Below are 15968 nucleotides of genomic sequence, written 5' to 3' on the forward strand. Positions count from 1 at the left end.
GTTGAAACCTACCAACTACATACGAGTATTTATAACCAACACACAATATAACAGTGCACCACAAGGCTTGTAAAAATTAAAATTTTAAAATACAATCTCCAAATCGTCTTTCACATTATCTATGGACGAAAGGGAACTCTCACAGAACTACTTCAACGTTGATACCGCTCCTCTCTCTTCTCTAGAAAAGAAAACATTTCTATATAAAATTCCTCCCTTCTCTAAAGGAGACAATTTTGCTATTGAAAATTCCTCCATTTTCTAGAGAAGAAAATTTTTGTACAGACATTTTTTCTCTTATCTAAAAGAGACAAATTTTCTATATAAAAAGTCTCTCTCCTCTAGAGGAGACCAATTATAGGAAATTTATCTATTCGTTAGTTGAGACAAAATTACTGTATAGAAAATGTCTCTCTTCATAGCAGAACCAAATTTTATCTATAGAAATTTTCTGTCTTATTTAGTAGAGAAAAATGTTCTCTATAAAAATTTCCTTTCTACTATAGAGGAGACAAATTTTCTATAGAACATTTCTGCATTCATCTTTTCAACTTCTCTATTACGTTTTATTCTATAGAAATTTTCTCTCTTCGAGAAATTTTCTATGGAAGGAATATTGTTCACTGATTTTCTAAAAAAAGTTTCTAAAGATATTTTTTATGAAATTGTTCTCTTTATGAAGTAGATTTAGTAAATTCATTCTACATTCTCTAAATTAGCTATATCAACAAATTTTATTGAATGAATTTACTATAATCTATTACAAATTATTTCTTTGTGTATTAGGAACTACAGCAAAAATGTAAGTACAAAATAAATCCGCATTTCTTTATGAGAGAAAAAACTATCAAAATCCAATTTCTGCTCTAACCATGATAAGGCTCTGTTCTGTGTATATTCAAATCAGCTCTGACTGAGGTTAAGCACATTTTTCAAAAATTACAATTCAAAGTCAGTGTTGCGTGAGATGTTGATCGTTAAACATTCAAATAGAAAAGCAGTCGTATTTAAATTCAACACAAAATAGAAAAACAAACAAACTAAAACAAAAACGTTTTAGAAAAAGGATAAAAGTGCTTTAGCAATGAAAACAAACCTACAAAACCTCTAAAAGTCATAGAAAATTCATTTAATGGCGCAAAGTTGTTGTGTTTTTTTAGCGATAAGTATAAAATGAAATGTTTTAAGAATCCAGCAAATACTTGTGCAATCCAAAGTTAAACAGTTGAAATAAATTATTGTAGGTCTTTAAAAAAAAAAGAATCAAGGAGAAACTCTAAATAAATATTTACGTCATATTGTTCTGGATCAAGGTCATTTAATACATTTTTTTTGTGTAACATATTCCAAAATAAATAAAAGCTTTAAAAAAGAAATAAAAAAATAGTTTTACATTTAACGTACACACACAATCGTCAACAGCAAAACTCTTGAATTTTAACATTCACTTGAATGGTTGATGGATGGATGGATGTATTTGTTGAGTATGTGTTCGGAAATTCTTATCTTATTTTGTATTTTTTTATATTTTTGTATTTGTTTGGTAGTGTGAATAAACTATGGAATAAAAAAAAAGTTGAAAATATAATCAAGGAAATGTTTTTATTTCTGCTCTCACAACTTTTTGCAATCATTTTTGAACAACAACTACAAATAAAGGCAAATAATCAAAACAAACTATAAGAAGAAAACAAATTTGAACTTAAAGTTGAATAAAATAAACTATGTACATTGTACATAAAACAACAACAACAATAAATAAAAAACGGAAATAAAAGTTTTACAACTAGACACACAAAAAAGATGAAATCCATCTCCTTTCAAATAACGGTAAGTACTAAATTACATGAGTTGTTTTCCTAAAATTGCCCTGGGCACTTTGGTAATTTGTTGGAGTCACTCAGCAGTTTACTTAAAAAACAATTTATTTATTTATTTGCAACAGAAAACATTCGAGGCAAGGGATTATCACTTTCATTATTCAAACATAATGCAGTAGTTAGCTAAAAATGCTTTAATTTCAAGCATACAATTTTGATGAATGCTGCCAACAGCTTGATAGATTTGATGGACTATATAGATTTGATGAATCTATCAGTTCTATGGATAGATTTTTTTTAAAAAATTTTAAGTAAAATTATAAATTTTGTTAGCTGTTTCTCCACATAATTAATGATAACTCAAAAAGGGTTAATCCGATGTTATTAAAATAAATTTAGAAAAGTTGAGATTTACATAAACTTTAATCCGTTTATATATTGCGTTTCAATCTGTTCAGTAGTTTCGGAATTAAAATAACAAATTGAAGAAAAAAATATATTTTTTATGTGAAAACAACAATTTTTTGTTTATTAAAAAACTCATGAAAAATCGAAAACTGAAAAAATTGTCCAGGTTTATAGCTTACAAGCCTGTACTTTGAGTGAAAATTTTACAATTATTTTGTTATTGTAACAAATTCCCACTCAAAGTACACACTTGTGAAAATGAGCGAATTCACTTAATTGTGAATAAATTCGAAAAGTATCAATCGATTTTTATGATCGATATCTCATTTTGTTCTTATTATATGTGGCTTTGCGATAAAGTAATAAATCTGAACAATTTATGCCGTTTTCTATTTTTCATGATTTTTTTAATACAAGAAAATTTGCTATTTTCACGTAAAAAATATATTTTTTTGCTTCAATTTGTTATTATAACTCCGAAACTATTGAGCCGATTGAAACGCACTGTATATATGAAAATTTGTGCATAGAATGGGAAAAATGTTTTCAAAATTCAATCAATCGAATGAAGAACAATAACTACTCAATTTGATGCATATCAAGCACAAAACTAAAATTTTGTGAAAATGAGCGAATTCACTTAATTGTGAATAAATTCGAAAACACTCAATCGATATTTATGAGCGATATTTTGTTTTGTTCCTATTACATGTGGCTTTGCAATGAAGCTATAAATCTAAACCATTTCTGCCACTTTAGATTTTTCATGATTTTTTTAAAACAAAAAAATTTGCTATTTTTACGTAATAAATATATTTTTTCCAATTTCATATTATAATTCCGAAACTACTAAACCGATTGAAACACAATATATATATGAAAAATTGTACACAAGAGGGGGAAAATGTATTCAAAACTCAATCAATCGAAATATGAATATTAACTACTCAATTTGATGCATATCAAGCAAAAAACTAAAATTTTGTGAAAATGAGCTAATTCACTTAATTGTGAATAAATTCGAAAAGAACCAATGGATATATTAGATCGATATCTTATTTTGTTCCTATTGTATGTGGCTTTGCGATAAATTAATAGATCTGCACAATTTCTGCCGGTTTTTATTTTTCATGATTTTTTTAAAACAAAAAAATTTGCTATTTTCACGTAAAAAATATATTTTTTGCTTCAATTTGTTATTATAACTCCGAAACTACAGAACAATTGAAACGCTATATATAGATGTGAATTTATACATGGCATGTGGAAAACGTTTTCAAAATTTAATCAATCGAAAGAAAAACATTAACTACTCAATTTGATGCATATCAAGCAAAAAACTAAAATTTTGTAAAAATGAGCTATTTTACTTAATTGTGAATAAATTCGAAAAGAATCAATGGACATATATGATCGATATCTTATTTTATTTCTATTATATGTGGCTTTGCGATAAATTAATAGATCTGCACAATTTCTACCGGTTTTTATTTTTCATGAATTTTAAAAAAAAAAAAATTTGCTATTCTCACGTAAAAAATATATTTTTTGCTTCAATTTGTTATTATAACTCCGAAACTACAGAACAATTGAAACGCTATATATAGATGTGAATTTATACATGGCATGTGGAAAACGTTTTCAAAATTTAATCAATCGAAAGAAGAACATTAACTACTCCATTTGATGCATATCAAGCAAAAAACTAAAATTTTGTAAAAATGAGCTAATTCACTTAATTGTGAATAAATTCGAAAACAACCCATAAATTTTTATGATCGATGTCTCATTTTTTGCTATTATATGTGGCTTTGCGACAAAGCAATAAATCTGAAGAACTTCTGGCGTTTTCCATTTTTCATGATTTTTTTAAAACAAAAAATTGCTATTTTCACATAAAAAATATATTTTTTGCTTCAATTTGTCAATTTGTCACTACGAAACTATTGAGCCGATTGAAACGCAATATATATATATGAAAATTTACGCATAGCATGGGAAAAATGTTTTCAAAATTCAATCAATCGAATGAAGAACATTAACTACTCAATTTGATGCATATATCAAAAAACTAAAATTTTGTGAAAATGAACTAATTCACTTAATTGTCAATAAATTCGAAAAGAATCCTTTGCTTTTTATGATCGATGTCCAATTTTGTTGTTATTACATGTGGCTTTTCGATGAAGCAATAAACCTGAAAAATTTCTGGCGTTTTCGATTTTTCATGATTTTTTTAAAACAAAAAAAGTTTGATATTTTCATGTAAAAATATATTTTTTGCTTCAATTTGTTATTATAACTCCGAAACTACAGAACCGATTGAAACGCTATATATATATGAGAATTTATTCATGGCAGGTGAAAAATGTTTTCAAAACTCAATCAATTGAAAGAAGAACATTAACTACTCAATTTTATGTATATCAAACAAAAAACTAAAATTTTGTGAAAATGAGCGAATTCATTTATTTGTGAGTGAATTCGAAACAAATGAATCGATTTTTATGATCGATATCTCATTTTGTTGCCATTATATGTGGCTTTGTGATAAAGCATTAACCATTAACAATTTCTGTCATTTTTGATTTTTTCATGATTTAAAGAAAAAAAAAAAATAGCTATTTTCACGTAAAAAATATATTTGTTTCTTCAATTTATTATTATAACTCCGAAACTATTGAGCGGATTGAAACACAATATATATATGAAAAATTGTACATAGCATGGAGAAAATGTTTTCAAAATTCAATCAATCGAAAGAAGAAGTCAATACTCCATTTGATGTATATCAAGCAAAAAACTAAAATTTTGTGAAAAAGAGCGAATTCACTTAATTGTGAATAAATTCGAAAAGAATCAGTCGATTTTTATGATCGATACCTTATTTTGTTGCTTTTACATGTTGCTTTGTCAAGCATTAATAAATGTGAACAATTTCTGGCGTTTTCGATTTTTCATAATTTTTTTAAAACAAAAAATTTTCTATTTTCACGTAAGAAATATATTTTTTCTTCAATTTATTATTATAACTCCTCAACTACTGAGCCAATTTAAACGCAATATATAAACGGATTAAAGGTTAAGTAAATCTAAATTTGTCTAAGTTAACTTTAATATGTGGAGAAACGCCTAAAACATTTTACTTAAAATTTTTTTTAAAAAAAAACCTCTCCATAGAATTCAAAATTTGTACTATTGGAACCACAATACATCAAAATTGTGTAGTCGTTTAAAAAGTCTCTAAAATTTTTTTCGATTTTGTTGATTGTTCTCCGCCTTTTAAAAACCAAATGCTGAAAATTTGCACAAAATCTGTTAACGTTTCGAACATAGATGGAAACTAGATATCTAGAGATATTTTGAGGCCAAGAACGAATCAAGCCAATTTCGGATACTCTGTTCTGAAGTGAAGCGTATACCAGAGAGCGCATTGTGCTTCGAGGCACAGTCTGGACTATAAGCGAGAGAGGCAAAACTTGCCAACCACATCATTCTAAATACCTTTTAACAGGTATGACAAAAAACGAATCGCTTCAAACGAATCAGTTGCGAACAGGTTCGTTGTGATGCTCTGGTCAGAATTCATCAGCTCATAATAGTTGGGATACATTTGCTCCCACCAAATACAGAGCATTTCCTTAGCGTCATGGATATTTGTCTTCGGTGTCTATTCGACTGGATGGCCGGGTTTCATATACGATCTCTTACACTTCTGGTTATCGTAATAGATCCATTTTTCATCGCAAGTAATGATTAGGTGCAACAATTTTAATTTATCTTCAAGCATCATTTCGTTCATGCAAGTACTCTCGGATTCACTTAGTACTATATTTAATTTCCCTAGTTTTGGATGAATCTAAACGTTTTGAAATTGCTTGAGTAGCTCCGATTAATTTTGCAAGCTCTTACTTAGTTTTACAATAATCTTCATGAAATAATGCCTCCAATTCTTGGTTTTCAATCTTTTTTGGCTGGACTGGGCGATATTTGTCTTCCGTATCAAAATCACTTCTTAACCGCACAAATCATCTCTCGCTTCGGTGAGCAATAGGTGTGCTTCAGAGTTTTTTCAAATTGAAGAAGTAAAGCAAAACTTCCCGCATATGACGATTCGTTGGTTCAAAATTCAACATTTTTGAAGCAAAAAAAAAACAAACATTGTTGTTTGCACTATAAAGCTTAGTAAATAAGTGAGAATAAATAACAGATATGTACCTTCTTCCCTATAAAAAAAAGTTTGACTTCATTATAGAGTGCACAGAATACATATATTCCAACAAATGTCCTTTAAAAAATTTTCTCTTTTTTATACATTTTGTACAAAAAATTGTCTTACTTCAATTTAAATCAATTGCCTCTTAAACATTTAAAACTTGTATGCAAAACTTGTTTGTTTGTTTGTATTTACATAAATGTTTCTTTTCAGTTTGTTATTTTTAGCTTGGCCCTTTGCCAAAGCACACCATCATCCAACAACAACAACACCACCAACACCTTCAACTCTACAGCATCCATCTCCTCAAATTCGAAGAACACAACAACGACATCCAGCAACATTAAGAATGCATCACTAGCAACAGCAACAATAGCAACGACAAATGGTACAAATGCCACTGACAAATACCTTCATTCCTCCGTTTATGAAGCTCATGCTTCAAAGGCATTGGATACGGCGATTAAGCGCATGCAATCCATTTACAATCGCAAACGTGAACTCTTCTATAGTCTTACACAGGGCAGAGGATACAGCGTTAATCAAGCACCCATCAAACAGGAAATAGACAGAGACTATCATAACCTGGTCTACGAATTGGCAGGTAATCTCAGCGTTATACCAGTGCAACAATTAAAAAATCCAACACTGAGACGGCAGGTGCAGCGACTCTCGAAACTGCAATTATATGGCCTGGGCAGGCGAGACTTTGAGCGGGCCAAGGAGCTACTGCACACCATGCAAACATTTATAACATCACGTTTGGTGTGCGTCCAACAGGACTGCACCCAGCAGTGGGCCATGGTGCCAACAATTATTGGACACATTGTGCGTACGAGAAACTATATGGATTTGGAATATCAATGGATTAAATGGAGACAGGCATTGGCTGAACGTGATTTAGGCAAATCAACATTTATCGATTTTGTGCGCCTGCTGCGTGTTGCTGCCACCTATAATGGTGAGTACAAGTGATTGTCTGATTGAAATGATTGGAGTGAGAAAAAAAACATCAAAAGAACAGCAACAATAATACTTAAAACCAATTGATGCAGAATTTGAATTGAGAAAATTTTGCATAGGCAAGTGGTCATATCCATGGCTGTTAATAACCATGACAACTATGGAGAAAAATACTTTTTAGATTTTTGCAAAGATAGGAATGCAATTAAGTAGGTCAACGTATGGGATTTGTTGCACAAAATCTTTCAAGAGTTTTTGTTTTTTCCTACTTAAAAAGTCAAGCAAATATTAAGAAGACAAGAGAAATTTTCTATAGAAAAATGTCTCCTGCTAGACAAGAGAAATTTTCTATAGAAATATGTCTCCTGCTAGACAAGAGAAATTTTCTATAGAAAAATATCTCCTGCTAGGCAAGAGAAATTTTCTATAGAAAAATATCTCCTGCTAGGCAAGAGAAATTTTCTATAGAAAAATATCTCCTGCTAGGCAAGAGAAATTTTCTATAGAAAAATATCTCCTGCTAGGCAAGAGAAATTTTCTATAGAAAAATTTCTCCTGCTAGGCAAGAGAAATTTTCTATAGAAAAATTTCTCCTGCTAGACAAGAGAAATTTTCTATAGAAAAATGTCTCCTGCTAGACAAGAGAAATTTTCTATAGAAAAATGTCTCCTGCTAGACAAGAGAAATTTTCTATAGAAAAATGTCTCCTGCTAGACAAGAGAAATTTTCTATAGAAAAATGTCTCCTGCTAGACAAGAGAAATTTTCTATAGAAAAATGTCTCCTGCTAGACAAGAGAAATTCTCTATAGAAAAATGTCTCTTGCTAGACAAGAGAAATTCTCTATAGAAAAATGTCTCTTGCTAGACAAGACACAATTTTCTATAGAAAAATGTCTCCTGCTAGACAAGACACAATTTTCTATAGAAAAATGTCTCCTGCTAGACAAGACACAATTTTCTATAGAAAAATGTCTCCTGCTAGACAAGACACAATTTTCTATAGAAAAATGTCTCCTGCTAGACAAGACACAATTTTCTATAGAAAAATGTCTCCTGCTAGACAAGACACAATTTTCTATAGAAAAATGTCTCCTGCTAGACAAGACACAATTTTCTATAGAAAACTGTCTCCTGCTAGACAAGACACAATTTTCTATAGAAAAATGTCTCCTGCTAGACAAGACACAATTTTCTATAGAAAAATGTCTCCTGCTAGACAAGACACAATTTTCTATAGAAAAATGTCTCCTGCTAGACAAGACACAATTTTCTATAGAAAAATGTCTCCTGCTAGACAAGACACAATTTTCTATAGAAAAATGTCTCCTGCTAGACAAGACACAATTTTCTATAGAAAAATGTCTCCTGCTAGACAAGACACAATTTTCTATAGAAAATAGTCTCTTGCTAGAGACAAGACACAATTTTCTATAGAAAATAGTCTCTTGCTAGAGACAAGACACAATTTTCTATAGAAAATAGTCTCTTGCTAGAGACAAGATACAATTTTCTATAGAAAATAGTCTCTTGCTAGAGACAAGATACAATTTTCTATAGAAAATAGTCTCTTGCTAGAGACAAGACACAATTTTCTATAGAAAATAGTCTCTTGCTAGAGACAAGACACAATTTTCTATAGAAAATAGTCTCTTGCTAGAGACAAGATACAATTTTCTATAGAAAATAGTCTCTTGCTAGAGACAAGACACAATTTTCTATAGAAAATAGTCTCTTGCTAGAGACAAGATACAATTTTCTATAGAAAATAGTCTGTTGCTGGACAAGTGTAAATGTATCATTGAGTTTTTTAACAAACATTTGCATCACCTTAACTAAACCTATTAATTTGTGTGCGTTGCTCTAATTCCTATCTGCCTCTTAATTATGACCTCTCCAGTCTAATCAGAAAAACTTTGTCTCATCTTAGCCAGTGGCATCATCATTATTATCAACCTTATAACGTTAAATATATTCCTTTTGCCATATTTTCAACTGCACACATCTTAGGGTGGCCCATATTTTGCACTTTGTAGATTTTCGAATATCCCAAGGTAAAAAATAGTTCTCATTACATATTAATTTGTTCATCAAAAATCTATAAAAACCCAACTTCAAAATAAAATAGGCAACCTCTAAAGATTATCCGATTTTGATGAAATTTTCTGCATTTGGTTGACGAGAAACAATTTTAGACCTAGGAAGCATCGAAAATCCCAAATGTTTTTAATAAAGGCCACCCTAATACACATGCAACGAACATGCATGTATCTATGTATCTGATGAGTTGCAACATTGCCATGTTAACAATTCTCATTCCGGGCTCCACGTAGTATAAAACATTTGTCTGACTACGATTAAAGAAATTTAATTAATTTCAGGTCATGTTACACCATCTCGCACTTGGTATTTGTATTACGAAACGGAGAATTTCCAACGTGAATTGGAAGATGTGGTATGGGACATAATGCCATTATATAAGGAATTGCATGCATACTTACGCTACTGGGCGCGCAAAACTTACAGTGACTCATTGACAGCATCGGATGGTGCTATACCAGCACCCGTAATGGAGCAAATGTTAATGCAAGCCTGGCATCCGCGTTCAATATTTCGCACTCCCTACCCCAAGAAACAATTGCCCACCGTCAAACAGCGGCTGGAGGAAGTCTATGTGACACCGGTTATTATCAACAAAAAAGCGGCCGAGTTCTTTGAGTCGTTGGGTTTGAATCATATGTCAGAGTAAGTTAAACAATAATTATGAGAGAATTCATTATATAGTTTTGTTGTATTTCTTTTAATTTAGTGCTTTTTACCAAAAATTCTCTCGCCGCATGAATGACGATGAAATGGGTCCAGAGTGTAAATCTGAAGTTCATTACTTTCCTCCCGAAGTGGCTTTGCGCTATTGTCCCAAACTCGACTATAAAGTTTTAATGCAAATGCATGGTTATATGGCCGAATTGCAGTATAATATCTATAAGAAAGAGTTACCCTTTGGTTTGGATCGTGAACCCTGTCCTGGTTTTGGCAGTGCTTTGGGTGAATCATCTGTTATTGCTTCGGGAACTCCACGTCATTTGAATCGTTTGCATATCTTAGTCAATGCCAGTTTACCAGCCGAGGAATCAATGAATCGTTTGTTCCGTATGGTGGGTGAAATCAAGAGCCGAACTACCCAGGCATAGAGAAATACACATAGAGCGGAAACTAGAAAAAAATTCAAACAAAAAAATTACTCAACATAATCACACATACGAGTGTTAGTTTGCTTTACTAATAAATTCTCACCACATAGGTTTTTGACAACTGAGTTAGGTCTTTGACAGTTGAGTTTCCGATCTATGTATATTTATCTATAGCCCCAGGTATTTTGCTTGTTTTATTTGTTGATTTTTTTATTGCGTTTTCTTTCTAGGGTGTTCACACTTTATTGGCCATACCCCAGTATTTTATCAACGATAAGTTTCTGGTGGATGTCATGGATGGCCGTATTGGTCCTCATGAGTATAATTGTGCTTATTGGCGTTTACAGTATAAATATGCTGGCGTGGTACCACCTCATCGTCGTACAGAAAAACATTTTGATCCAGATTATAAGTTCTATCGTGGTCTAAATCCTGAGAAGCCGAATACAGCGTAAGTGGTTTAATTATAGTTTTTTTTTTAGAAAATTTCAATGAATGAATCTCACAAAAAGTTACTTCAAAACGAAAAAGGAAAATCACAGAAAATTTTAACATTTAAAACAATAAAAATAAATTCCATTAAAAAAATTACGTAAAATTTACCAATGCATTTGTTAAATTGTTAAAAAAAATAAATAAAAAGTGGACGCAGAAGTTGTGGGGCACGTGGAAATTGATTGAATGCTATCAGTTATCTCGTGCGACCTTTTAAATTTTACTGCTGAGATCAACAAATAAGACTCGTATGAATTGTAATTTCAATTAAATGTTTAGCAATTCAATTAAAACTTTAGCAAAAATTATTTCTATTGATTTTGGCTTGTGACAAAACACGACAAACAACAACATGCCCTGTATTTGGCTAACCAGATACATTACCAATAACTCAATTACCAACTTATAATAATGTTATGAAAAATTACCTATCCATTACACATGAACTGAAGCCTAATAAAAATGCATGGCATATTAGAAAGATCAGCTCAGTATGTTTTAGACATTTTGCAAGCATCATTGCAAATTGTCAGTCTTAAGAGAATACTACAACTACCATGCACAGCGGGACAGAATCAAATTTTTTTGGAAATAAATCTGTCATTTCTACACGGCTGGTCCGATCTGGATTAAATTTGACGTGAGCATAGTCAAGGAGTATTTGAGTTTATTAAAATGGTTCCTACAAATGCTCCAGGGCCGTCAACTTAGGGTACCATCGGCATGTACAATTTTGAAACATGTGATTTTTAGAAAAAACATGCATGCCAGTGCTATTTATCTCTTACTATCTGACATCCCCGGCTTTGCTCGGTAGTTATTTATGAGGAGGCAATAAATATATTAAAAATTAAAATTTCTGAATTTTTTTTTTCTTTACAAACCATCCTCTGAATATTTCGAATCGAAAAAAAAATAATCCAAATCGCTCCAGCCGTTCTCACGTGATGAAATTATACACATGGACCATTTCATTTTTATACCCTACACCACCATAGTGGGGAGGGAATTATGCGTTTGTGCAGATGTTTGTAACGCCCAAAAATATTAGTCTAACACCCACCTTAAAGTATACTGATCGACTTAGAATCACTTTCTGAGACAATTATACGATGTCCGTCCGTCTGGTTGGCTGGCTGGCTATCTATGTAAACTTTGTGCGCCGAGTACAGGTCGCAATTTTGAAGATATTTCGATCAAATTTGGTACATATTACTTTTTTGTCCCAAGGACCAAGCTTATTGAAAGTGGCTGAAATCGGTCTAATATTTCACCTAGCCCCCATACAAATTTCCTTCCGAATTTGGACTTTGTCGGTCATAAATGTTTAATTTGTACATGTATCTCCATAAATTCCGCTCCAAATAAGTTTTATATATACAAAATTCTTGTCACCAAATTTTGTCACGATCGGTCCATAATTGCTTATAGCTCCCATATAGACCCGCTTCCGAAAATCACTTTAACGTGCATAAATCTCTTAAAAATGTTAGTATATACACAAAATTCATAATTGGTCATAGCTCCCATATAAGGCCCACTTCCGAAAATCACTCAAAAATATAAATTATTGATATTTTAAAAGAAAAATATTTTTACTCATTTACTTGGTGTAGGGTATTATGCGACAATCTCTGAATGGCTTGACCGACCATATTTTCTTACTTGTTATATATATAGATAATTTCCGAGTTATAGACATTTAAAAATTGAAATTTTAAAATTTTTCGATGCCTTGGTACGGAGTATTTTTGTTAGTTAGACAATTAAATTGACAATAATAAACAAGAGATATCAATTATGGATCCATAAATAAACGAATTTCAATTTAAAAATTCCAAAAATAGTAGATTTTTGCTGTTTTTTTTGGGAGAAAAGATTACTTACCTTTTTTTTTATTAAAAAAAACTCTCTTTAAGAACATATAACACTTTGATGTTATTCTGTAAAGTATCTTTACGGAGAACATTTTGGTTAAAAAACATGTGCTATTTTTCGAATATGTCGCCCCTACGCCCATCGGAATTTGACCTATTTTTTTAAAAAATTTCAATTTTGGGCCACATATTCCAAAATCCCAAAGTCGGAATTAAGTAACGGAAAGCAGCTTTGGAAACCTTGATGTGTTCCCTATTTATGGCCAAAGTATTTTCCCAGCCCCAAAGGAAATGTGGACCATCTGAGCAAAATTGTAAAAAAATACCATTTTTGGGATTATCGCTCCAATTTTTAGGAACTGCGGAAATTGATCTTTTGACAATTTTATTACATATTTATTAACTTTCTAAAACTAAAATTTTGTATCAAAACTTTAATAGCATTGGAAATATTGGGAACAATTTGAAATTTGATTCATATTTATTCCGAACTATTTTTTTTTTATACGTGAGTGGCAAGGGTATATATAAGTCTGTCGTTCAGTTTGTAATTTCTTTATTTTTCATTTGCGACCCCATAATGTATATATATTCTGGATCGTTATAGATAGCAATGTCGATATAACCATGTCCATCTGTATGATGAAATCATCTTTCCGTAGCACCCAAATAACTTACATACACGATTCATACATCAATATATCGAGAATTCTTCCTTCTCGGTTGCTATTTAAAATCGGCCCACAAATTACTGAGATATAAGAAAAAACCGGGACAACCTCGATTTATGGCCTATTTTTTATCTATATCTGGATTGCAAAATCATTAATATAGACAATATGGATATCTAATGACAGATATTTCAAAGTCCATTGCAACGATGTATATAAGGCTATAGTGGACCTACAATGGGTCAAAACCGGGAAAATAATTTTTAACCCGATTTTTTTTTAATCAAAAAATTTTTTTGTCATACCTTTTTTCCAAAACCAAAAATTTGGAAAAAATAAATGTTTAGAAAACATTTCGAAAAAAAAAATTAAAATTTGTTTACCTTATAATATTTAAAAAACTTTATTTTAAAGTATAATTTGGTGAATAAGATTCGGGATATATAAGATTCGGCACAGCCGAATTTAGTACTTTTACTTGTTGTTTAGATAAATTAATTTTTGGGCTTACAAATTTCAAGTCAATATCTTAATTAGATTCAAAAATATGTCACTTTAAAACTCCGTCCTACAATTGGGCCTTATTTGGCAATTTTCCCATTTTCAAAGATCACATTAATCAAAATTCAAATGCTGCAAACTTGAACAAATTCAGATAACGTTTAGAGGTTGGACATCTTCTATTTGCCATTTAAATATTTAAACACTCCAATTAATCACAGATTAAGCATAATTTCTCTTAAGTCACAGTATTTATGAAGTTATTAACGATTAAAAATATCTAAGTTTTTATACACAAAATCGATTTTAGGAATAAAAAATAAGTGATCACAGATTGTCATTCAAAATTCCTTAAACCAATCATTTTAACCAATGATTAGAAAATATTATTTTAGCAATATGCTAGCTAAATTAAATAATTTAAATCTTTTTTCCATTAAAATCATTATGAATACAACTTATTAACTATTTCCAGCAAATTCCTATCCGAAGTTTTGGGTTTCAATTTCTATCGCAGTTTCTGTTTGGCTAGTGGCGAATACAAACCGGGTAATACAGCTTATCCGCTTTACAATTGTGATTTTTATGGCAGCAAAGCAGCGGGAGATATAGTCAAGTAAGTATCCCAACTTAAGAAATATTTTAGCACATCAAATGTATTGGCCATTTTAGAAACGTCATGCAAATGGGTGCCACCAAACATTGGCGTGAGGCTATGGAAAAGGCAACCGGTGATAAACGTTTGAGCGGCAAAGGTGTGGTGGAATATTTCGGTCCTTTATATGTTTGGCTTAGGGCTCGTAATAAGGAGCTGGATGTACAAAGTGGCTGGGATGATGATCCAAGTAAGAATTATTTTTTTTCATTCAAAAACTGTTTTTTAAATTTTACATTTTTCTTTGTTTTATCTTTGCAGATTGTGGCAGTAATTAAACCAGCACATAAGAGTAATAATTGCATTTTAATTATAAAATGCTGTTATATTCAGTTGCACAAACATACATTATATAATAATATATTTAATCAATGGTATTTTCCTTAAGTATACGATATTACATAATATGACTATATATATAATAAAGTTACTAAATAATTATGAATTTGAATTCAAATTAGTTACATATTCGACCGTACCTTATCTTTTATATAATGATAGGTTGTGTTTTTTGTTTTTCGGAGTAGGTACGATTAGAAAAAATATGATACTTGGTATAAAACTTGTTAAAATTATTTGATTTGGTTAAACATTACCAGTGTTCGACTCAGAAAGTGATTCTGAGTTTGTAATCGAGGCAATCAGCCCACAAATGGCTGAGATATAAGGAAAAAACCTGGACAACCTCGATTTTTGAGCTATTTTTGATCTGGATTACTAAGTCAAGTAAGCCTTTACCAAATCATACATTCAAATACAATTTTTAAATATTTTTAGGTAAACAAAATTAAAATTTTTTCTCAAAATAATTTGAATTTTTTTTTCGAAATTGTTTTTTAAGTTATTTTAAAACAGTTGTTTCCAAATTTTTTTTATTTTTTTTTAAATTTTTAAATTTATTTTATTCTCAATTTTTTAAAAAAAAATTTAAGAGAAAAAAATTTTTTGAGGAAAAAAAATTCAGGTCAAAATTTTTTCCCGATTTTGACCCCTTGTAGGATCCATATCCATATCGTCTATATTAATGACTTAGTAATCCAGATATAGATCAAAAATAGGCCAAAAATCTAGGTTATTCCGGTTTTTTCCTTATGTCTCATTTGTGGGCCGTTTTTGTCGATTTTAAATAGCAACCGAGCCGCAAGAATTCCCGATATATTGATGTATGTAAGT

The 15968-nt window shown here is 30.8% G+C and overlaps 1 protein-coding gene across 4 annotated transcripts; it reads left to right on the top strand.

Moving 5' to 3' along the window:
* The first annotated feature begins 969 nt into the window (after positions 1-969).
* LOC135962152 (angiotensin-converting enzyme-like) lies at positions 970-15246 on the top strand. Of its 4 annotated transcripts, none has more exons than XM_065513918.1 (9): positions 970-1484; positions 1548-1830; positions 6658-7405; positions 9787-10150; positions 10215-10560; positions 10827-11047; positions 14616-14756; positions 14813-14985; positions 15057-15246. In XM_065513918.1, the coding sequence occupies exons 2-9, from the start codon at positions 1804-1806 to the stop codon at positions 15071-15073; spliced, it is 2037 nt and encodes a 678-aa protein (XP_065369990.1). In that variant the 5' UTR covers positions 970-1484; positions 1548-1803; the 3' UTR covers positions 15074-15246. The 4 variants fall into 4 exon arrangements, with proteins under 4 accessions (XP_065369990.1, XP_065369991.1, XP_065369993.1 ...); XM_065513919.1 differs by having other exon boundaries at positions 970-1313; XM_065513921.1 differs by having other exon boundaries at positions 970-1240.
* The last annotated feature ends 722 nt before the right edge of the window (positions 15247-15968 follow it).

This window comes from Calliphora vicina, chromosome 5, assembly GCF_958450345.1.
Source record: "Calliphora vicina chromosome 5, idCalVici1.1, whole genome shotgun sequence".
NCBI classification, from domain to species: Eukaryota; Metazoa; Arthropoda; class Insecta; order Diptera; family Calliphoridae; genus Calliphora; species Calliphora vicina.